This window comes from Lonchura striata, chromosome Z, assembly GCF_050655825.1.
Source record: "Lonchura striata isolate lonStrDom1 chromosome Z, ASM5065582v1, whole genome shotgun sequence".
Lineage (NCBI taxonomy): Eukaryota > Metazoa > Chordata > Aves > Passeriformes > Estrildidae > Lonchura > Lonchura striata.
Genome location: NC_140740.1, coordinates 69,202,744 through 69,226,238, shown reverse-complemented (window position 1 = coordinate 69,226,238; position 23,495 = coordinate 69,202,744). Strand labels below are relative to the sequence as shown.

Here is a 23,495-nt window from a genome sequence, read left to right as displayed (position 1 = left end):
GTTGAGACACGGTAAGGCCAAGGACTTTCAACTAGCTTTTGATGTTCTTATGGAATAAATACAGGACCCATGCAAATAATCACATGTGCATCAATAATGGGGAATAAAATCTGAGAGAGGATACATCAATTTTCTACTGATCTCCCCCTTCCCAATGAAGACTCAGGATGTTAAACCTTGACAAACTAAGATGATTATTCTACGTGTATGGGGTTTTAGATATTTTTTGCTTATAATATTGATGATGATGATATCCATTTCATGACAGTCAAATAGGTGTTTGGATCAGGCTAACAGAATGCCACAAATGTAGTTCCCTTATGTATTCACTTAGTCATTAGCAAATTTGAATGAAGCTTATAGTATCACTAAGAAAAATAAAGTCTTCCTGATCAGAAATGAAGTTCAGAATCTGGCTCAATATCAACTTGATATTGACATTATACTGTTATTTGGCTTCTAATATTTGAGTACTTGATAGTGTCATTATATTTTTATTTAGCTTTGACCTGACTGGGTTTTTTGTCAAAAGATTTTAAACTAGGCAATTGGGTCACAATACAGAAAATATTATAATGAAGTTAAGGAGGAAAGTATTTTCTATCAGTTCCAAGATAGCACAGCAAATGTATTCAAAAACAGAACAACAAAGCAAAGAAGGAAAGGACTGAATCCTTTTGCAAGCAGACAATCTACAACAGTATCCTACCCTGAAAAAGGAGGAAGGACTAGATATTTCTTGTCAGAGGCAACGTTATGTTTTTCTATAGAGATTTTTCATCTGATCATTCACAAAATTTACTACAGCACATGAGTACTCAGAACATCCAATTAGTTGAGAAGAGCAAAAAAACCCACCCAAAACTCAGCAACAACAACAAAATTTAATCTGTACTACTTGGGGTGGAGGAAGAGACAGAGAAGTTGGAAAGAGAGGTACCACACATTAAAGTTTTATATGTTTCCTATGTTTCCTTAGTATAACACACAACTGCTTTTCTTAATCTCTAATTTACAACCTTCAATATTGTTCTTTTATTTCACTATGATTAAACTTGTACCTGTGACAAAAATGCTACTAACACTGTTCAATGCACTGCCAATGTGCATAATCCTTTTTGATACAAATTATTTTCATGAATGATCAGACTGACTTTCTCTTGGAGTCTGGTTTAGGTCAAGGGAAATTCAGGTGATGACATTTAATATGAAACCAACTAAGTATGAAAGGTTATAAGTGAAAGACCTTTTTTTCCTGCAGCTTCCTTATAGGCAAACAAATGAATAATGAATTCACTGTAACATCTTCATTTGATCTACTCAGCTGTAAAATATGAGCATTCTGAAATCTGAAGTCACTCAGACATCTTACACATGCTAATGAACCAAATTTCTTTCTGCAAATTCAATTAAAAGCCTCATCTTTATCTATGCAGTCCAGGTTATAAAGTCTGATACCAGGTTGCAGGACTACATAATGAAAGAAAGCTAGCTAAACAGAAATGACGACATGGAAATGGAAAGCAGAAAGTCAGAGGGAGAAACAATCTTGCCTTGCAGCAGGAATAATGATCAGGCTGCCAAGACACAAAAGCAATCAAAACAGAATCAAAGGAGAAAAAGAAACAAAATTAGCAAAGCTCTTCATCCATAATAATATGTAACAGTGCTTATATTTTATGTTTGAAATTTCACTTGTTTTTCTGCTACAAGAATATGCTATATAAAAATGATAGCAACGAGAGAAAAATAGCAATGTTGGGTTTTTTTTCCTGCACAAGGATTCCCACTGCTGCCCCACCATCAATCCCATTAATTACATTACATGCAGTATGAGAAGAGGTAACTGGTATGCCATTTCACAAAGCTGCTGACTCTGAGATTGGGAGCTGAGTTACATACTGGATAGCTGGTATGTAACGCACTCCAAGGAATGCATCAAATTCAGCCTATGAACATAGAAGGCGTTAAATTATGCACAAAAATTACACAAATATAAGCAGTGAATGCATGAGCAATTCATTGACTAGAATGTCTAGTTTCACATTCCACTTACAGAATGTATTGCTTCTGAATGCTAATCACTTATGGAAGTGATTATTATTCTGATCAGTGTTTTTTTAGGGTGCAGCCAACAAAGGCTAGAGTTAGCTTAAAACTCTGCTAGGCAATTATTGGAGAGAATGAGAAGAATTTCATTTAGCTACATCAAAACATCCTTCTAGACAGTGACTGTCTGTGGCCTGCAGTATTAAGATAAACTTTCAAGTGCTTAAGTATGCCTTTTGCAATGGGCTGCTTATTAGGAACTGTTTTTTTCTTTGCTCTGGTGTCATTTACCAGTAACTTTAAAGAATTAATTAGTGAGGAAATGGGCAAAATTACATTTCCTCAATTCCAAACAGGCAGTGCCTGGACTAGACAAGGTCTGTAGACCCAAGATAAAACTAAAAATTCTGCTAAAATTACCCTCTGCTATGTACTAATTGCCAACAGGTATGTAAAAGCAGTGGTGTTAATGTAGGTTGAAGTTACATGTGGGAAGCGACTCTATAATTAGAATTGTATACATTGCTTGAACTGCAAAAAGCCTACTCTACTTATAGAAATGACAGAAAGGGTAAAAGAATAAATATATATGTTTTGGTAAGCCTCCAGAAGGGAATGACTGCTGCCAAGAGGTTCATGTTATGTAATCATTGCAATTATAGGTATCCAAGCATATAAAAAAGACATCAATGCCAACACAGTATAGCATTAGGCTATGTGGTGCACTCCGCCCTGTTCCAAGCTGACACATGCTGAAATATTTTCCTTTTGAAATGGAGCTCATCCATGAACTACTGAAATACCAACTATTATCCAGTTACCTCTGTTATATACCTATATTGATTTAAAACCAGTCTGGATGATAAATCTTCTGTCCTCCTCCATAATGTCTTTCTATATTACTGAACTTTTCTTGATCTCCCATATTTTTATGGCATTTTTTAAATCATTGCACAGAGCCTTGATACCTTAGCTTTTTCTACCTTCCACCTGCAGTCCTGCAGCCTGCTTCCCACTTGCAGCTTCCTGCCTCTTCACACAAGCTCCTAGGACAGAGTACCTCAGATTGCTTCCAGCAGTGTTTTTTCTGTGACACTCCTGTTTATTTTATTCACCTCTTGAATTTGAAAACCCTCTACTGTTGTTGGCAGGGTCCCAAGGGAAGTGATGACTACTGATATTAGAATCACCACTTTTTTCTCCCAGTTTCTAATTTTTGCATTTGGTTGAAGTTTCTGGCTTATGATATAGGCCGCATAAACGTGTTTACAGAAAACAGCAGTGAACCAGCTATGCAGCACTCTCCCCAACCAGTGTGTGCTCCTAGTAATGGTAACAGCATCATGAGCCCAAACAACCCATGAGGACTTCAAGTACCTTTTGACACAAAATACTCTTGCTGTAGAAAAATTTTGATAGAGGAACCACTATTGAGGGCTAAATACTTGTTTGTCTTCCTGATTGACTGCTGACAATGATTTTTCTTATTTCTCTTTCTCCCCATCTTTGTGTTCTTCATATCTTCTGTTTTTTTTTTTTTTTTCCCGTTTACTCCCTCCTTTCCATTAACATCCACTTTTAAAATTGATGAGTGTCACCAAATACGGACCCACTATTAAATCTTCATACAACACACAATGATCTGTTACTACACTTTCTATCACTTTCATTTTCTTATAAAAAACCCTAATTACTATTTTTTATTTCCCTTTACATATAGCACATATTTTATTATAACTTTTCTAATAATAGAATATATTATTTGGACAGTGTCATGCTATTATCAGAAAAATATCCATGTTTCAGTGCTTTACTTTCCTAATTTTAGTTTGGTATGCAAAATTGAATTTGAAATACCACAGATAATTTTTTATTCTGTTATTGCACGTGCTGTTGCAATTTTCCTAGCTACCAGCATGTGCCCAAAAAAAAAAAAAAAATGTTTCTCAAGCAAATCCAAATCCTCAAATCCTCACTGATGTTAAATAATGCTGAAGTTATACCATTTAAAACTGATAACTGAATGCTGCTGACATACATTAACTTCCTCACAACAGGATGACGCAATCATATTCTTATTACTACTGGGGATGTAATTCTTTTGGTCACCTCAATAAGATTTCCAACATTGTTAAAAAAGAAAACAACCCCCCAAAATCATTGTGATCAACAAATTAATTTTTTTCCAGAACATCAAAAAATATTAAATAAATGTCATGACTTAGTAGTTTCATAGTGAAAGCAAGATTGCCTATATATAAGTAATTTTCATGCAGACACTTTTGACTCATGGTAACCTAAAAAAAATAAGCCCTCAGTTTTTCACAGATAAAGATGACAGGCAAACATACATGAAGGAAACAGAACACTTACATTACTGATAACTCGGGTACAATATTATTAACCTTGCATAAGTTTTTCTTACCCTGGACCTCTCCTCTAGTTTTGTCATCATGACGACTGTTGCACCTTGTTGTTCCCACATCATTCTCCAGAAGTCACCAAAGGTTTCTGGCAGTGCCCCCTGCGTTGCTATATATGCATTCTGCTTCCTGTATCCATCTATGTAATTGGCATTGATATAGTCGCTGCCTGGTATGCCTGCAAAGAGAGGAGAGTGAAAATACAGGGCAGAATTTCTCTGTGTCCTGTTGTACTGGGGCTGAATAATCCCATGTCACAGCTCATTTGATGAATCTGGGCTTGCTGCATGCCAAATAGTAGATGGGTACTTACAAATGAGTATATGCCATTTGTGGAGTCAAGAGGCATGGTGGTCTCTTTGGGAATAACTATTCTTTTAAAACAAGAGATGTTGCATGATAAGAAGTATAAAAGAAGACTGAAAATCTGTATCAGGTAGAGAGACCCGGGGGTTAACACAGCAGCATTTAAAAGCTGGTCTGATGCTGGCTGCAGGCACCCAAAATATGGCAGTGCTACCTGAGACAGACAGGGAGGATTCTCAATCAGACACCCTGAGTAGGCTCCTCAAACATTCTTGTTGAAGTCATTGCATTTCCTTTAAATACAGAAGAAAAAAAAATATCAAGACTATTAATATCACTGCTATATTCATTTTCTCCATTAAATGTAAAGATAATTGAGTTTTATTGTAACAAAACATATGATGTAAGTCAGATACAAGAAACAGTGAAATTTTCTATATGGTGTATGCATGAAATAATAACCTTTGCATGACTGAATAAGAATTAAAAATGTTAAAAGAAGCGGGATCCAAGACTTGTGTGCACATGGGACCTACACCATTATTTGCTTGAGGCTCAGGTGTTTTGGACAAGACTTATACAGGAACTTTGGCTGTGTCTACTAGACAGACACATGTCCATTCTTAGAGCCCCATAGGAATCAGGCCAGCTCCTAACTGCAATCTATATAACTCAGGGTATGCCATAGGATGTGGGGACTTAGAACATGCTGCCTGCCCAGGCCGAGGAGATGCACTGGCTGTAGTGAAAGTCACATTACTAGTCTGCACTAATAAGGCAGACATGCTTATGGAAATGGAAAAAAAAGGACCAATTCTCAGAATACTGCTGGATTCAGCAATGCAGTGCTCAGCTTTTAACTCAGACAACATGCATGTTGGAAGACAAAGCACTGAGGGAACCATTCTTTTTGTCACTGCTGCTGTTTTAATTGATGACCAGAGAAAGAACTAAGACACTTATGTGAGATCTCAGTGCTGGCTGAATGGCAAAGCAGTGTTAATTAGCTGAATATAGTTATCTGCACCTTAGTAAGTTTTGTTGAAGTAATTGACAGAAGTTATTTCTTTGAGCAGAAATGTATGATCTATATTTATGCAGCCAATCTGTCATGCACAAGTCTACAACCCCAAGAAATGGTGGAGGTTCCACAAACTCTTTCATAAAAGAGTCAAGGTGATGATACCAGCTCCAGATTTATTCTACAGCTATGACTGTTTTCCCTCCACAAAGCAAGAAAATTGAGTTTCTTTGGCTATAAAATAGAATAAATTGTAAATAAATATTTCCCAAGATTTCTGTCAGAAACAAAATATTCAAATAATTTCTGATGCATTATCTCCTGCTGGTGATCCCAAATTGGGAATTACTGGAGCTGCACACTCCTGTCTTTCCTGACTATAAGTGGCACAAATCTGAAAATGTCTTCCAAAATGTTTTGAATTTGAATGGAATTTAGGTCTACCTCTTTAAAATAGACTGCTCCTGTTTACCTACAATTTTAATAGTTTCAACACTCATTCAGGGTAAGCCCGAATGTTTCATTCCTCTGCTTACTTAGCAGTGAATGAACCCACAGACTAAATGTCATGCTAAATAAGATCCAATATAATATGGAAATTATTCAGATTATGGGTTATTGCAGCTGTAGTCTAGCAAAAAATTATGCCTTCATGCTCGATAAAGTTCAATATATGTTCTTGTTTCATATGTTCAAATCATGCTTAAACTAAAATTTTAATTAGTTTTAACTTTCTGTACAGAATTAGAAGAAAAACCTCACAAAATATTTCAGAGATAGAAAGACCTTGTAACTTCAGGATTACAAGAGAGGCAGAAAATGGCACACCTCAGGCAAGATGCAAGAATGGAGACAGGCAGACTGTCTGACTGATTTGACCTGACTGAAAGTCTCTTCCAGGGGAAAAATAAAACAAAATAAAAAACTTGTTAACCTGCATAGTCTATAGATGAAAAACATGATTTCCCTCCATTAAAGGTAGAAAGTGGAGTTCAAAAGCATCACTTTTGTAGACCTGATGCTGTATTATATGACACTTCTCATTGTGGATATTGGAATTAATGACATAGAAAATAAAACTGCTAGGAACAAGGACGTATTTTCTTCCTTTATCAAGATAATAAAACTTTTTTTTTTCACAAAACAGATGAGAAGGAAGAATGAAGCCAGGAAAAATCTACACCAACTGGATATTATTAACAAAGGAACTGAGAAAGCTGGTAAGAAATGTTTTCTGCATAAATTAGAATTATATTATGATGCCTGGTATCATACTTTGAAGCACGTTATAAATAGAAGCCTGAGGAGAAAATGAAAAACAACACTTTGTAAAGTGGTTAAATGATCTTCTGGGAAAGCTGTCCTCTGGAACTGATAATGCACAAACTCAGTGTGAAAATTAAGCATGAGAACTATTGCAAGCTGTTCCCTAAAGAATAATCTTTACAAATCTTAGCAATCAATACCAGCACCTGATGTAAAAACTCCAGAATGTCTAAAATTGTAAATTCTCCTTCTAGTTGTTAATTTGTATTAAATTTATTGATAAATTATATTTAAATCTATAATTCCTAAATTAAATAAATTCAAATTCTTTAAATTAGAAGGAATAAAAGCTTCCAGATTATACCTTCCTTGATCTAAGATTCAAGAAAGAAAGAATTAAGATTAACAATTACTGATAATTGCATAGTTTTCTTTAAATATAGATTCAAGTGGAAATTTCCACTCTGTTTTTCCACTTTATTTCTGTAAAGTGTACTCAAAAACTTCTGTATGTCCTTTAGCTAGAAAAATTATTTTACAAGGCAAGTCAGCTTCACTTCACCAAACAAGGATATATGTGGGACACGGACATGATAATCCATTTATCACAGGCCCTAAGCAACTATTCATGAATTAACCAATGACTTTTTGGAGAAAAAAAAAAAAAAAAGACAAACAAAAATATGTTGGTCCAACACTTGCACCAAGATTCACATCAAGAATTTATCTCTAGCAGAATACAGTACTCAATAATACTTGATCTGCTGAGATCAAGAGAACATCTTGATTCAGAATGCTCAGCTCCATTGTCTCTCTCTCAAACAGGGATGTTCTCTGTTCTCCATCCATTCTTATAGTCCCTTTAAGTACTGTACCCTTTTCTCACAGAGTCTCTTTTCATCACTGTTTTCATGCATGACCTCAGTTTCACATCCTGCTCCAAAATCCTTAAAGCCCTCTAGGGACAGTGCCTTATCATAAGAGGACTAATGAATTTATTAAAAATAACAAATACAAAACCTGGATATCTGTAAATATCTACAATGACAAAGAATTAAAATTCTTCAAAGACAAGTAAATCTGAATATTAAAATTTTCCTTTCTGAAATTACTTTCTGGCCAGATCCTCATTCTGAGCTGAGAAAACAGAACAATTTTGTGTCAAGTTTAATAGTGCAAAAGCAATCAAATGACAACCAGTCTGACTGCAGTACAATGAAATCCTGCAAACTTTTGTTAGCTGCCATAGCTTGAAGGCAACATACCCACAAGCACAGCAGCAATTGCCATCATTACTTAAATTTGGGTTTCACAGTTAAGAGAGGTCAGTTGTTCTGTAAAAGCATAGGTCAAGAAAGGGACAAAGCAACCAAATTCTGTAATACTGATATGAACTTCATCTAAGTCTTTTGGCTTCAGTGAGATTTACTGTGCCTTTAGGATGGCATACCTGAAGTATAAATTTAGGTTATTCTATGGAGTATAACCTGACTTTTATAAGTTTCATGAAAGCAGAGGCACAGATTCTGCACAAGAAGTCAGTTAAAGACCAACCTCCTGAACCATGATTCTACCATAACTATTTTCTAGTAGCATTTTCAACTGTGGTGATGAATGACCAGAATCTGCAGTCTCTTTATTTAGCCAGACAGGAGTTAAGCACAATGGGCAAGAATCAGATAAGTAGCTCAGCATGAAAGACAATCCACTTTTAAATATCTCAAGAGAACAAAGTTTAGTTTTTAGATAGTAAGTGTGAATGAGCAATGAAATAAAATTAGCCAATGCCACAATTGGCTAAGAACAGAAGAAAAAAATCCCCATGAACTGTATTGCTCTCAATTTATGCTGAGAACTCATGAGCTGAGTTGACAGTACAGCTGACTGCAACATAGACTCAGATCCACAAGGCTAATAATGTAGACCTTAGGAATGATTCACTTGATTTTCTGAGAGAGTTATAATCTTAAGTAACTTTAATTAGACTTCTCATTTCATTCACAAACTTAAATCAAACAGCAGAATTATTTCAAGCCTTTACAAAGGCTGAGTACTGAACAGCCTTTCTATTTAAAATAAATTAAACTATAAAGCTTTGTTTCTGCACTGCTTCCCTAAGACATGTGCTTTTAGTCATGTGCATAAATAGTGTGAAGTAATAGGATTAAATTCTGTCATGCTTGTAAACAAGTTGGAAAAATACCATGATGAACTCAGAGTGTTGATGAAGTTGTACTACTGATTTAAATCAATGTCTAGTGTTTTGAATAATGCCAGACCAAAAACCACAGGCTGGTTGTGCATGTGCAAACAAAACAGTGCAAAAAATCTTATTCATATAAGAGGCATGCACCAAGTTAACTATAAAAGGATGCAGGTCAGGACCTTTGCTATCCTCTCTTTTTCATCTCTTTCTCTTTTGCTTTCTTTGTCACACCACCCAGATCTGCACCATCCACATGGAAGGAACAACGTGGAATCTGGGGCAATATTCTTTGTTCTGTCTCTCTCTTGCTTTGTCTGATCAAACCACAGCTGTCATTCTGTCTCATACTACATACTGAACTTTATTGCAGGAGTGGAGAGACTGTGGACGTGTGCTGTGGCTTGTTAGCCAGCACCTTTAAAGGATTTATTTTAGGAGGTGAGAACTACATAAGTGTACTGTACAAAATTAAGGGCTTGTTAGCCACCACTTTTGTGGAAGCAGATTGTAAGAATTTAGAGGCTTGTAAAACAACAGTCTTTGAGTCTAAATAGTTGTCTTATTGCTGGAATTAAGGCATGTCTACAGTAAAAGCATAAGAAGTCCTGACTTGTGTCTTTGTTCATCCTGGTGAGAACTTACCACGACAACATGCCTCCTACTGTGGCTTCTAACAGTGGCCCTGGTTGGTGATGCCCCCTGGATGCCCCTCTGTGCCCAATGCCCCCCAGGACATGTTTGCCCCTCTGGATGCCCCTTGGTGCCCAGTTCCCCCCAGGACATGTTTGGCCCTCATGAGCTGCTGACTCATGTTCAGCTTGCTCGCCCAGGTCCTTTTCTGCTCTCAAGCACCTGAGAGGTTGCCCTATCTCAGGTGCACTTTCTCTTGTTGAACTTCCTGTGGTTGTTTATTGTTCAGCCCCCTGATTTGTCAAGGAAACTCTGCAGGGCCTCCCTGCCTTTAAGGGAGTCAACAGCTTCCTCAATTTTTATCATTTGCAAGCATGGTTAGTATCCCTTCAAGTCCTGAATCCAAGATGTTGAAGAGCACATAAGCCCTACAGAACCCCACTAATGACAGGTCCCCAGTCTGATGTCATCCCATTTACCATAACCCCTTGTGTCTCACCTGTGAACCAGTTTTCACCCATCACATGATGTATTTATCCAGCTGTATGCTGGACATTTTGTCCAAAAACACATACCATGAGAGAAGGTACTAAAAGCTTTCCTGAAATCCAAAAAAATTGTATCAGCTGGCATTCCTTAATCTGCTTGTCCAATGAACAGGTGCTAGGTACCAGTAACAAGTGTTTATGTGGATGTTTTTATTACATGAAATCTATATAGTTAAGCAAATAATCACATTGAAATGATCTAAGTACAAATCTGTACTTTTAAGAACTCACTGAAATATGAAGCAGCACAAAACCAATGAGGTACTCTAGTAGTGAATATTTCTAAAATGAAGGGTTTTTACAAAGACTGAGGAAAATTCTCTACACATCATCTTAACAAATTTAGGTAAGAAGGAAGAAATGTCAGCAAAAGAAAACCTATAGATAGCTGGATTGTGAAGAGACTGTTAGGAGGACTAGGAGAGTCTGGGGAAAAGGGAAAGGATGAATGATATGGAGTCTCAAAGACAAATGTTGAATTAGAGAGAATTTATGGAAAGAAGACAATGCCAAAAAGGGATAGGCAGAAGATGCATAATTAGGCCTGACAAAGAAAGGGATTGTTTAGAGGACAGAAGAGAAGTATTTGAAAGAAAAGGGTAAAGGTGACAAAAGTGAAATGTAAGTATGCAAACTAAGAACTAAGAGTGTAGAAGATTTGCAGTTAAGATGAGAAATTTGGAAGATCTGCAGGTGAGAAAAGAAATTTGGAAGGTAACCAGCAAAAAGACATGGCAAAAAGGAGGAGCTCCTTTAAGAAAAAAAAACTAAGCATGAATTTGTTTTGTTTTGGTCTAAAAACTGTCTAGTATTAAGTAGTCCAGAATAGAAATAAACAGATTGTTCTGTGCAGGTCCTTAGAGGCATAGGTAGGAGCATTGCATCAGGAAACTATCCACAATATGTGACAGTATGTGCAGATGGCAGTATGTTGCACAATACTACAAAGCAGATATTGAAATCTAACATGATGTCATGGTATGGTGATTATTTTTCTGCTGTCTGAAGCTGGGTTTAGTGATCTCTTTAACACTGAATTACACAGCAGTTAACAGTCAAAGGGATCTTTTATTTAATAGAAATATTAATTTATACTCCAAATTATGCACTCAAAGAGATGACGAGTGCCTCTAATAGTATGAAATGAAATTATATCTGGTTTGATATTTCCTGTAAAATCCAGTTTCAATATGAGTGTTCACATTGAATATGTATCAAATCTTCATTAGTCAGTCAAGACAAAGCCACCAGATGTTTTCTTGAAGATTTTACCAATGGAAAGTATGGCTACATATGCAGGAAAAAATGTTCTGAGTGGATTTTCAGGCCATCAAGAATGGCAGCATTTTATATTAAATATTAACTACAATAACTATTAAGTATCAGTAGGCTCATACATCTAAAACTTGTCTCAGAATTGTTGTCAAGACAGCCACCATAAAGTCTTCATAAAGTCTACTTTATGAAATATACTTCACAGGGCCCCTAACACCATGAAATCACTTCACCCATCTTTCTGTATGCATATTCTGTATGGGTATTTCTGTATCCATCAATAAAATACTTTTGTTTTTTTTTATGGCACTCCAAACTTGTAGGGTGAGGGGCCATTCAGTTCCTATTGTTAGCAGAAGGCAACAAAAATGCAATTTGACAGAGTGCAAATATTTTGTACAGGTCATGACTCTTTGGTTGCAATGCTCCAAACAGTTTCTAAATCTTACAATGATGGTCTGCATAATCAAAGCTGATTTACTGGCAACTGGCTATCAGACAAATAAGAATATTTGCAGCTTCTTGCCTTTTCTTTATTGACCATTTGTATTTCAGTCAGAGCTTTCTAGTGTTAGCAGAATTTTAAAGTCACTAAATTCCCCATTAAAAAAAATACCCTGGTGAAATATGATAGGTATTTTTTTTCTTTTAATAACTGGCATTATGCAAATATATCCACATACAGAAGACTTTTAGTCATTAATATCTCCTAAAAGAATCAGCAAGATATTTTATAATGCAGAATGTTTATCCATTCCTTCCTCACACCCTGAATTTTTACTTTCTTCTTAGAGGTAGAAGATCACAGATGTAGCTGTTTTAACTCAATCTGTTTGTCTTTTAATCAGTAAATTCTCCCTTAAATCCATTTGGATGCAATAAACTTCACTACTTTCTAACCTTCTGTCATTATTCTTTAAAATTCCCAGTGTCCATCTCAGAAACAGCTGAGAACAGTTCAATATGAGATGATTTCAAGTCTTCAATCAGATTTCAAGAACATGGAAACAAAATTTTGCAAAGTAAAATTTTCTTTTCAGGTAGAAAATCAAATTACCACATCCAATCTGAGTTTTCTTTCCAAAGGGAAATTTTATGTAATAAAATTTAAACAGTGATAAGAAAAGTATTTCTGTGAAATGAGTAATTATGTTGTGGAACTCCATACTGTATGTAATTAGAGAGGTCAAGAATTTAGTGGGGATTCAAAACCAGGTTTGAACAGGAATTATGAAGAGTACCAAAAGAAATACTTTGAAATTTTTAGTAAGCCTTGTGTTTCAGGGCTAATGCAATTTTTAACAATTTGATATTATCAATAGTTGGAAAGAAGTCATTTCAAATCTCTGCTAATTGCTTCTCAAGACTTTCTAGTAATCACTCCAAAGAGGCTACAGAGTTCTGTTACTGCACAAAACTGGCCTTGTGTCTCATTCTGAAGTACAAATTACAACATTCCATATTTTTGCAACACTGTTAGGAGGAAAAATGTTCATCAATGTAGGATTACAGTTTGGCAGATGCTTAGTCTTTTCTTCATATATATTTTCTCTTAAACAGTAAGCAGCTGCCTGGGTGTAAAACGGAGCTCTCCTCATTAGAAAGGCACAGTTACTATTCAAACCTCACTAATAATATTAAGTTTCTTGTGGTCACCAAAGAAATGCAGATGAGGTCTATGTGTAGGCATGTACATGTGCATGTAGATACATATATATACCAAATATTCTCCAAACAGTTGTAACAAAATATAATGTAGTCCAAATTTAGGTCCTAATTAAGTTATATAGTAACATAGGTAAAGGAGAATATAATTTTAAGTAATATTCCAAATACTGATTTCCCTGGTGACATGAAAAGAAACAGCTATCAATTGAATAAAGTGCTGGCCAGACTGTGTATTTTTATATGTGAAATATCTACATAAAACCTGAAAGAGAAGTACTTTTTACTAAATGCTAAAACCAATGTATTAAACTTTTGAAGGTATGTTCACAAAATTTCATCTACTAATACAAAATCCCAGGAATAAAAATTTTTAAGGGGATAATTATATACTAAATTATTTCTTTTCAAGACTAAATATCATCTCATAAAAAGGCATTTAATGTTTGATTTATTCACCATATGTTTTTTTCACCATAATCTAAAGACTTGGAAATATTTAAAATCATGCAAACCACCAAATGGGTGAATATTCTATTTGTATTTTCCCATCCAACAATAATATTACAAAAGGTTGTAATACTTTTCCCTGTGTAGAAATTTTAGCCTCATTGTTGTATTTCTTATTTTAAAAAGGAATCAAACATTACAGTTTAACTATATTTTGCCCCCGCTCCTTAAAATACTCAATACTTTCCAGCTACAATGTAAATTTTTTTCTGTATTTTTACTATCCCTTATGTAAAAACATAGTCCAATGTACTGTGTAATTTCATACTTTCAATTACTTTCACTAATATTTTCTGCTTTACCTCTTCAATATTCTCTGAATATATTCATTTTTTTTTTAAAGGTAACCAAATTTCAGGGGACATTTGCATACAGGGAAAAATGGCAGTACAGTTGTCTAATACATAAATTATCAAATAAATTTGTTTGAATTTAATTTTTTTTTTTCTCCTCTCTCCTCCTTTAGAAAACTCTTTTTCCAAACAAAATCCCTAGGAAAACTTGAATCTTCTTTTTGCCAGTTAGACTTATCTTTGAGTTAAGCATTTTGTTCTGAAGAACTTAACATTCACAAACTCTGTCCAGTTATTGTTCCTGACCTATTCAGACCATGTACTTTGACCTCTTGTCTAGACCAGTGGGACAGATAAGGATATATTTATTGAGTTACATCACATATAGTGCTAATTAGCATACCCTCTCTTCAGTGTTGAGACAGGTAGTTCTACCATGTAGAGTCAGGTTTCTACACAGCCATGTTCTTTTACAAGGCAATGTGAAAAATTGTATGTTGCAAAAAATTCTTGTCAGAATTGCTATATGAACCTCAAATGTGGAACAAATATAAGCAAATTATCATATGCAAATTCTTCAAGGTAACAATTAATAATACATTTAATAATAATTAATACAATTATTAATAATAATTAATACAATTGAGAAGCTTTTATCTGTATTATCAAAGCCTATGGTATGCAGCTGCAATGAATGAGGAAAGATCTAAACTTCAGTCATTGGGACTGCCTTTTTCTTCACCAAGAAGCTAATAATAAAGTGGATTACACCAATAAATCTGGTGTCTTTAGGTCTGGAGTAGACAAAGATAAGCAGCTGTTTATAACCATAAATTAAACTAATTGCAGTTTAAGTTATACCATGTTATGACTTGAATACAGATCCCTCTATCTTATGTATTGTATGCAAGTCCTGTTGGAGCTAACTAAAGACAACTCTTATCTTCATTTAAATTGTGTCATTTAAATATATAATTTATTTGATTATAGCCATCATGAATACCTGACTGTTAACAAAATAGAATAAACTGAAACTCTGTCTTGAACCTAGGAAGCAGGTTAATAGTAAGGCAAAATTTGAAAAAAAAAGTCCTCTGAGTGCAAACCACTGTGTCCTGATGCTTGGTAAAACAGACACAACACCTAGGACTGACTACCTGTAACAGTTTGCTTCAGATAAAACTTTGAAGTGTTTATGATTTTGGAAAGCTTTTTAACAAAGCAAGATATAATGAAAAGCTCTTACCAAATCACCCTATCAATCTTTAGTGAGATAGTCTCAAAAATGCCTGCATGTGGGCATCTGTTTAAAAACTGTACTTTAATATTTAGATTGGAAATAAAAATTAAAGTTCTAAGAGAGTTTTTAAAATTTCTCCAGAGAACATGAGGTTGAACTGATTTTTTTCCTATAATAAGGGTTTGCAAAATAAAACTCAATGAGCAAATATCTTGATAATTTCATTCGTCAACAAATGCCTCAATTCAAATATGTTTGTTACATTTGCTTTGTAGGGTTAGTATAAGAAAACAGCAATATTCATTTACTTCAGATAACTCACCGCCATATACACAGGGACCTAATGCATTCAGTGTTACACATGAATGTACATTTTAGTGCAAGTTCATAATACATTACTGACAATAAGCATCAGAAAAGGATTGTCATTACAGAAATTTACTGGAAGCACTTTAACACTTCTTTGTATTACTATATAAAGGTAATGATTGGTAAAATCATTCTAGATTTTAGGATTTAATGAATTTAAATTTAAAGGTCTCCTTACCTTCTATTGCTGAGAGTAGAACACGAGAATGGTCATATGCAATTACATTCGCATATCTATTCTTTGGTTTGTTTACTTCCAGGTTAGAGTGTTCCCATGTGAACTGCTGACCAGGATCAATAGACTTCAAAAGACAAAGAGAAAAAAAGAAAAGGAAACTTTCAGCTAGGGACTACATAATTATTTTATTTATGATAATTATAAACTAAAATTCCATAGTTTGTTTTGGAAATAATTTCCTTTGAAAGAACATTATTACTTCAGGACACATTGTAACATATTAGATCATATTACATTAACCATTTGGTATTTATGCATCTGAAATTTACATAAAGATTTTAAACTACAAGTTTTTAAAATCCAGGGCTTTTTCTTCAGAGAAAGCAAGCTATCCACCCTTTTATCTTGTTACTCATTTTGGAAAGTGAGGGGTTCTAGATTAACAGAAAATGAATAAATATCATAATCTCAAAAACACTGGGATGAAGGGTAATAAATATTTTTGCCTTTAATAGAAAAAACACATGTTAAAAAATTTCCCTGTCCTGTTTACTAAATAAAGTCCAAAGGTTCCTGAAGAAGTTTTTCAGAAGAAATAAACCCATTTCTGTTCTTTCATTTTGATGCCAGGCCAACCCACAGTTCTAGTGCTGCTCAGGAAACTAGCTGCATTTCATCCATAGACAACATAAAGAAACTTGCTTTTCATTTCATTGAGTCATAAATAAGTAAGCAATGCAGGCATATTTGAAATTTTAATGATGTCTTATTCATAAACATAACTAATCTTATTCATAAACAAAACTACATGTTTCCAGGTTTGCTGTTTATTTTCTGTTCCACAGTGGAATTACAGAAGCATTCATCACGCCACTTCATCCTTCACCACTAGGGAAACTTCAGACTCTAGTATTTTTACCTCTATGGCTGAACAATTTATGCAGCAAAATGAATACAAAATAGGTAACAGATGGTACCTGTTTATGCTCACTATGGCAGTGGCTTGTATCAAAGGTCATCTCATACTGAGAAGACATGAATAATCACCTACTGTTTTACTTTCCCTTTCTGTAACATTAGAGACCTTAAAATTGTTTCATCAATATGAATACACAACTATGGCTTGCGGTTTATGCCCTCTGTTGAATCCTAGTAATAAATGGCAGCTCCCAATGACAGCTAGTGGTAAACTATTAAAAAAAAAAAAAAAAGATGACAGATAAGCCAAGGTAGGGTAGTTCACCTGTAATCTATTAGAGCAGGTATTACCTGACAATGAGCATGTGTGAAATTAGTTAATGTGATTTTCTAGGACTTATCCCTTAGACTGATAATATGGCCAGTCTGAACATTGCTTCATTCTCATGTATCTTTACATATTTTATACAATTCATTTATTTAATATTTTGAGAATGACTTTGCTTCTTTATTGAGATTATTGGAAAAAAAAAATTGCCTGTCTGCCTGATAGAGAAGCATTTGTCTTTGGGAAAACAAATACCTCAGAGAAACAAGTGCCTTATCCTATTAACCAATACCCTAGGCTCAATTAACTTTTATAACAAAACATTATAAAGTCATGCATAACCTAGCTATGGAGAAGTAGAGGAGTGGGATGGCTCAGGTTCTGGCTCACCCTTCACCTGCAGCAAATGAGATAGAGTGCTTGGCAACTCCTTCCTCAAAAGGGAATGAACTGGGACCATTCAGAGGAATGAGGAAGAAATTAAATGTTTGGGATCATAATGAAGGCCATGAAAATTCTACTTATACTTTGGATATGTTTAATTTGAATTCACAGAATTCACAGAATTACTTTGTTGGAAAAGACCTTAAAGATCATAGAGTCCAACCCATGCCCTAATGCCTCAGCTAGACTATGGTACCAAGTGCCACATCCAATCTGTTTTTAAACACATCCAGGGATGGTGACTCTACCACCTCTCCAGGCAGACTATTCCAGAACTTTATCACCCTTTCTGTAAAAATCTTCTTCCCTATATCCAACCTGTATTTCCTTTGACACAGCTTGAGACTGTGTTCACTTGTTCTGTCAGTTGCTGCCCCCACCTGACCACAGCCACCTTTCAGGCAGTTGTACAGAATAATAAGGTCACCTCTGAGTCTCCTTTTCTCCAGGCTAAACAACCCCAGCTCCCTCAGCCGTTCCTCACAGGGTTTGTGTTCCAAGCCCCTCTCCAGCCTTGTTGCCTCCTCTGAATGCACTCAAGGGTCTCAACGTCCTTCCCAAACTGAGGGACCAGAACTGGACACAGCACTCAAGGTGTGGCCTCACTAGTGCTGAGTACAGGGGAAGAATGACCTCCCTGCTCCTGCTGGCCACACCATTCCTAACACAGGCCAGGATGCCCTTGGCCTTCTGGGCCACCAGGGCACACTGCTGGCTCATGTGCAGTCGGCTGCTGACCAGCACCCCCAGGTCCCTTTCTGCCTGGGCAATGTCCAGCCACACCATCCCCAGCCTGCAGGATGTGATTGTGGCCAGAATGCAGGACTTGGCACTTGGATTTATTAAGCTTCAGCCTCTTAGACTCTGCCCATCCATCCAACCATTCCAGGTCTCTCTGCAGAGCCCTTCTTCTTTCCAATAGAGCAACACAAGCTCCCAACTTAGTGTCACCTGCAAATTTACTAATGAAGGACTCAATCCCCTCATCCATGTCATCAATAAAGCCATTGAACAGAGCTGGTCCCAGCACAGAGCCTGAGGGACATCACTGGTGCCTGGCCCCAGCTGGATGCAGCACTGCTCACCAGCACTCTCTGGCCCGGCTATGCAGCCAGTTCTGAACCCAGCACAGAGTGCTCCTGTCCCAGCCGTGGGCTGCAGCTTCCCCAGGAGTGTGCTGTGGGATACAGTGTCAAAGGGCCTGCTTAAGTCCAAATAAACATGCACAGCCTTTTCTGCATCTACCAGGCAGGTCACTTGGTCATAAAAGGAGATCAGGTTGGTCAAACATGACCTATACCTCCTAAACCCATGGGTCTGATACCCTGGCCATCCTGTAAGTGCTGTGTGATGACACTCAGTATAAACTGTTCCATAATCTTACTGGATACAAAGGTCAGGCTGACTGGCCTAAAATTACCAGGGTCTTGCTTCCCACTCTTTTTGTGAATGGGTGTCACACTGGCCAGCTTCCAGTCATCTGGAACCTCACCAGTGAACCAGGACTGCTGGTAAATGATGGAGAGTGGCTTCACAAGCTTATCGGCCAGCTCCCTCATCACCCTGGGATGGATCCCATCTGGTCCCATGGATTTATGAATATCCAAGCACCTCATAAGTTCTCTGACTGCCTCCTCTTGGATAACAGGGGGACCATTCTGCTCCCAGATATCACTGAGCAGCCAAAGAGGACAGTTCTGAGGGCAAGTCTTACTAAAAACTGAGACAAAGAGGGTTTTAAGCACCTATGTCTTTTCCTCATCCATATCAAAGTTTCTTTCTGCATATAATAAAGAATAAAGGTTAGTCTTACTCTTCCTTTTACCCTTAATATATTTATAAAAACATTTTTGTTATCCTTGGCAACAAAAGTCACCATTTTAAGTTCAAACTAAGCTTTAGCCTCCTTATTTTTTTTCTACATATTGTAGCAGTCCTGTTAAATACTACCCGAGAAACTTGATCCTCCTTCCAAATATAATACATCCTTTTTTTCTTCCTGACTTTCTCAAAAACCTCCTTGCCCACCCAGGCTGGACGTTTGCCTTGTCAACTCATCTTTTGGCACACAGGGACAGTGTGTTCCTGTACTCTCAATAACTCCATTCTGAGGCATGCCCACAGTTCCTGAACTTTATTTTTAACGACTGCTTCCCAAGGAACTTTTTGAATAAGTGTCCTGAACAGGCCAAAATCTGCCCTCCAAAAGTCCACTGTAAAAGTCTTACTAATGTCCCTCTTGACTTCACCAAATATTGAGAATTTTATGATTTCATTATCACTATTCCCCAAGCGGCCTCCAACCACCACATCTCCCACCAGCCCATCTCTATTTGCAAATAACACGCCTTACATAGTCCTTCCCCTGTTGGGACAACCAAGCTATGTCAAAACTTTGTCCTCCACAAACTCTAAAAATTTCCTAGACTTCAGCTGTATTGAGGTCCCAACGAATGTCTGGCAAGTTGAAATTGCCAACAAGAACTAGGCCTGATGATTCAGAAACATTCTCTAGCTGTTTATAGAATGAATTGTCCACTGTTTCTTCCTGGTTGGGTGGACCATAACAGACGCAGTAGGATGTCAGCGTTGTTGGCCTTGGCCCCTGTTGCATATAGTGTATATCACATATAGTGATATGTGATGCATGAATTGCATCACTGTATGTGTTACTAACAGTTCAAAAGGCACTCTTCAGTGCATCTCTGAAAGAACCAAGTTTTTTTAAGCTGCTACACAATTTTTGACACCAAACTATTTGGGTTCACTATCTTAGAAATTTGAGTGACTATGATCAACATATCTTAAAATGTCAGTAGGATTAGGAGCTTATTAAGTTAGTATCTAAATAGACTAAGAGATTTGCAAAACTGGTGATGGATTTTTTTGGAAACATATTGTATTTTGTTTGTCTATAAAGGGACAGTGAATTATCCCCCAACTAGTATTCTTCCTCATGCAAAGGTAGACATCACTTCTGTGCTGTGCTTAAATATAAACACAGTGATGTGATGCAAAAGTAGTGCTTCACTATTCTCCAACAAAAATATTACTTTTCTGACTACAAAGTGAAATTCTTACTCATCAATAAAGCAAATGGTACAATTACTATCTAATTTCACTCTGTAAATTTTTTTTGTTCCTTTTTACAATTTAGTTTCATTCTAGTAATGTTCTCCCATACTCTGAGAAAGATCACTGGTAGAATTTTGAAGCATGTATGCACTGTGTAATTTAGAAACCTAAGTATTTTATCTTTACTTCTAAGTGCGATTTATTTCATCAAAGGTGTAGAGAAAGAATTTGAAGTGCATTTCCATCAGTGCTGGGAAAAATACAGTTAGATATATATATATGTATACTATATTTAAGATGAAATATACCTCTTTATAAGCAGGCCAACAAAGCACTTAAATCATGTGACTGGAAAAGTAATAAATCTTCCATCTTTTCCTTTTTGAGTTAATGGGGGTGAATAAGTAAACTTACATAAGTTATTTACAGGTCAAGTTTTCAGAACTTTGGAAAATAATTTTTATGGATTTATCTTAGAATTCTAGTAGTAATATAGAAGATAAACATAGTACAGACAATGCTAATGCTGTATTTGTGCATTAACTTTTAAAATAAAATTGTAACCTGACCAGGAATAACACACATCTGTAATATATCTGACTATCCAGACAGTAATTTTTGAGTGACATATATAGAAACATGCTATCTAAACCACAATCCACTGCCCTAGAATGAAGCACACTACTCTGCATTTTTCTAGACACATAATTGAAGCAGACCATGTGTCTTTTTTAGGTTTTTACCTACACTGCCAAAATAGTCTGGAAATTACTTCACAAAGTAAGATGTCAGGTACACTTTCTCTTCACATAAGAAAACTAGAAAATAACTGAATAAACTGGCTGTCTAACATACTGCTATTTTTGAGCCTGGATTGAAGGACTTTGACTTTAAATCATAAACAGCAAAAGAGAATGTAAAAAATAATGATAAAAAATGGTTGCAAACAGCAAGTTTCAACTGCAGTTTTGCATATACAAAGATGATTTTGCATATGTGTTGAAAATGACGGTCTGAGTTTTTCATCCATTATGAGAACAGCTTCAGCTCTATATTATACCTATTTTTCATGTGAATTTACGGAAAGAAAACTTTAAAATTTAGCTTCAACTGTTCAGTATTCAGTATTATTCTTCCACTTTTCACTCCTGAATGTTTAAGCATTCTAAAGCTACTGTTCAATATCAAGAAAACACCCAAACATACACATCGTATGATGTATGGCCAGATGGTGTAGTTTAGTGATTAATATTTAGGTCTACACACAGACATAGTTAACATAAATTATCAGAAACAGGCAAATGGATTGAACTTTAATCTTTCCTATTTTCCTCACCAATCTGAAGCACTTTGTGGCCATACCATCCTCCCATAAAGCACCATTTTGTCAAAAGAAAGTTAATCTGTATTTCCTCAGATTTAATAGCCACACTGGAACAAAGAGTTGAGTGGTATTGGCAGACGCATTTCAGAAGTGTGAAAGACCAATAACTCATGAATAACAAGTCTGTGCTAACAGTTTTAATGAGTGCTTTAATGCTTTAATGGATGGCACTTTAATAGGATTTCTTGTATTTTTATTCTGAAAGCTTGCCTTCAATAAAGCTGTCATTAATAAAGAAGGGGATTTCTGCGCAGCATAACTGTGTAGTATGGATGCTTTATACAAAAGAAATAAAAATATTTGTAATACTGTTATTTGCCTCTCATACTTTGACAAATCTTTCAGCTTGTGTGTTCTAAATGACTGGCTACTTAAACAAGTATGATCAGTTAGTGGGAAAAGACTTGAGCAATATTTATTATCACAATGCACCGTCCATAAAATAGATCATTGACTAATAATCATCAAAACGTTCTGGTGGTATCCAGACCAGGAGAATTTCAAACAATCCCCCTCCAGTAAACAATGTACCTGCCCACTTACTGCACAGTTTTCCTTTACACCACTTAACAAGAGGTAAATGTTCCTTGATGTAAGTCTTCCAGGGCTAGATCCTGGTTCAGACTAAGGAAGGAAGGAGTATGACCAAATGTCACCCCCCTTGGGGTGAGCTGGCATGTGCCTGCCTGCTCTGGAACAGAGCTCTTCTAAGGGTCACTATGGCAGAAAATTAGAAACTAGCAGTTTTAGGTTTCTGCTGAATGTGGGAATTGATATCTACTGCACAAATTTCACAGGGAAGGGGAAGGAAACATGTCCTGTAAAGCATTTTCTAGCACTGTAGGTGCACTGTTTGTACCTTGAATTAAATCACCAATGATCACTGCTTCACAGAGAAACCTAGAACCAGGTAGGCAAAGTAGAATGAAAAATGGAGAGCCTGCCAATGCAAACAGACTCAGAACTGATGAAGGTACACAGCTATGTGGAGAAATGAAGAGTTTGACCCTCTTTTACTAAAGTCAGCAACTGTGAGGAGAATTTCATAACATAGCTGATGAATCTATAATAGAGTGCCATTGTATTATGCAGGAGACTTGCTAATAGAATGAGATTTACACACTGCATTACCAAAATGTGAATGCTAGATGCATGAACATTAATTCATGATCATGGCAATTTGTCAACTGGAATTTTTTAATTAAGACAGAGACTTTCCCATTATACTGCAAAGGGCATAATTTTCAAGAATATGGGGGGAAACCACCACTAAGACTTCTTTTGAACTTGAATATGAGTTTTCATCCTAGTCCTAAAAACAGTAAAAAATGCTGATGAGACATTTTCTGTTAAGTCTTAAAGGAGGG

The 23,495-nt window shown here is 36.0% G+C and overlaps 1 protein-coding gene across 34 annotated transcripts in view; it reads right to left on the bottom strand.

Moving 5' to 3' along the window:
- Nucleotides 1-23,495, bottom strand: part of PTPRD (protein tyrosine phosphatase receptor type D) — a 1,154,377-nt gene that overhangs the window by 48,771 nt on the left and 1,082,111 nt on the right. For all 34 annotated transcript variants that reach the window (XM_085567659.1, XM_085567666.1, XM_085567665.1 and 31 more), the window contains 2 exons: nucleotides 15,980-16,103; nucleotides 4,475-4,650 (listed from right to left, as the gene is read on the bottom strand). In XM_085567659.1, coding sequence (XP_085423785.1) covers nucleotides 4,475-4,650; nucleotides 15,980-16,103 — 300 coding nt within the window. The remainder of the gene's footprint in view (nucleotides 1-4,474; nucleotides 4,651-15,979; nucleotides 16,104-23,495) is intronic.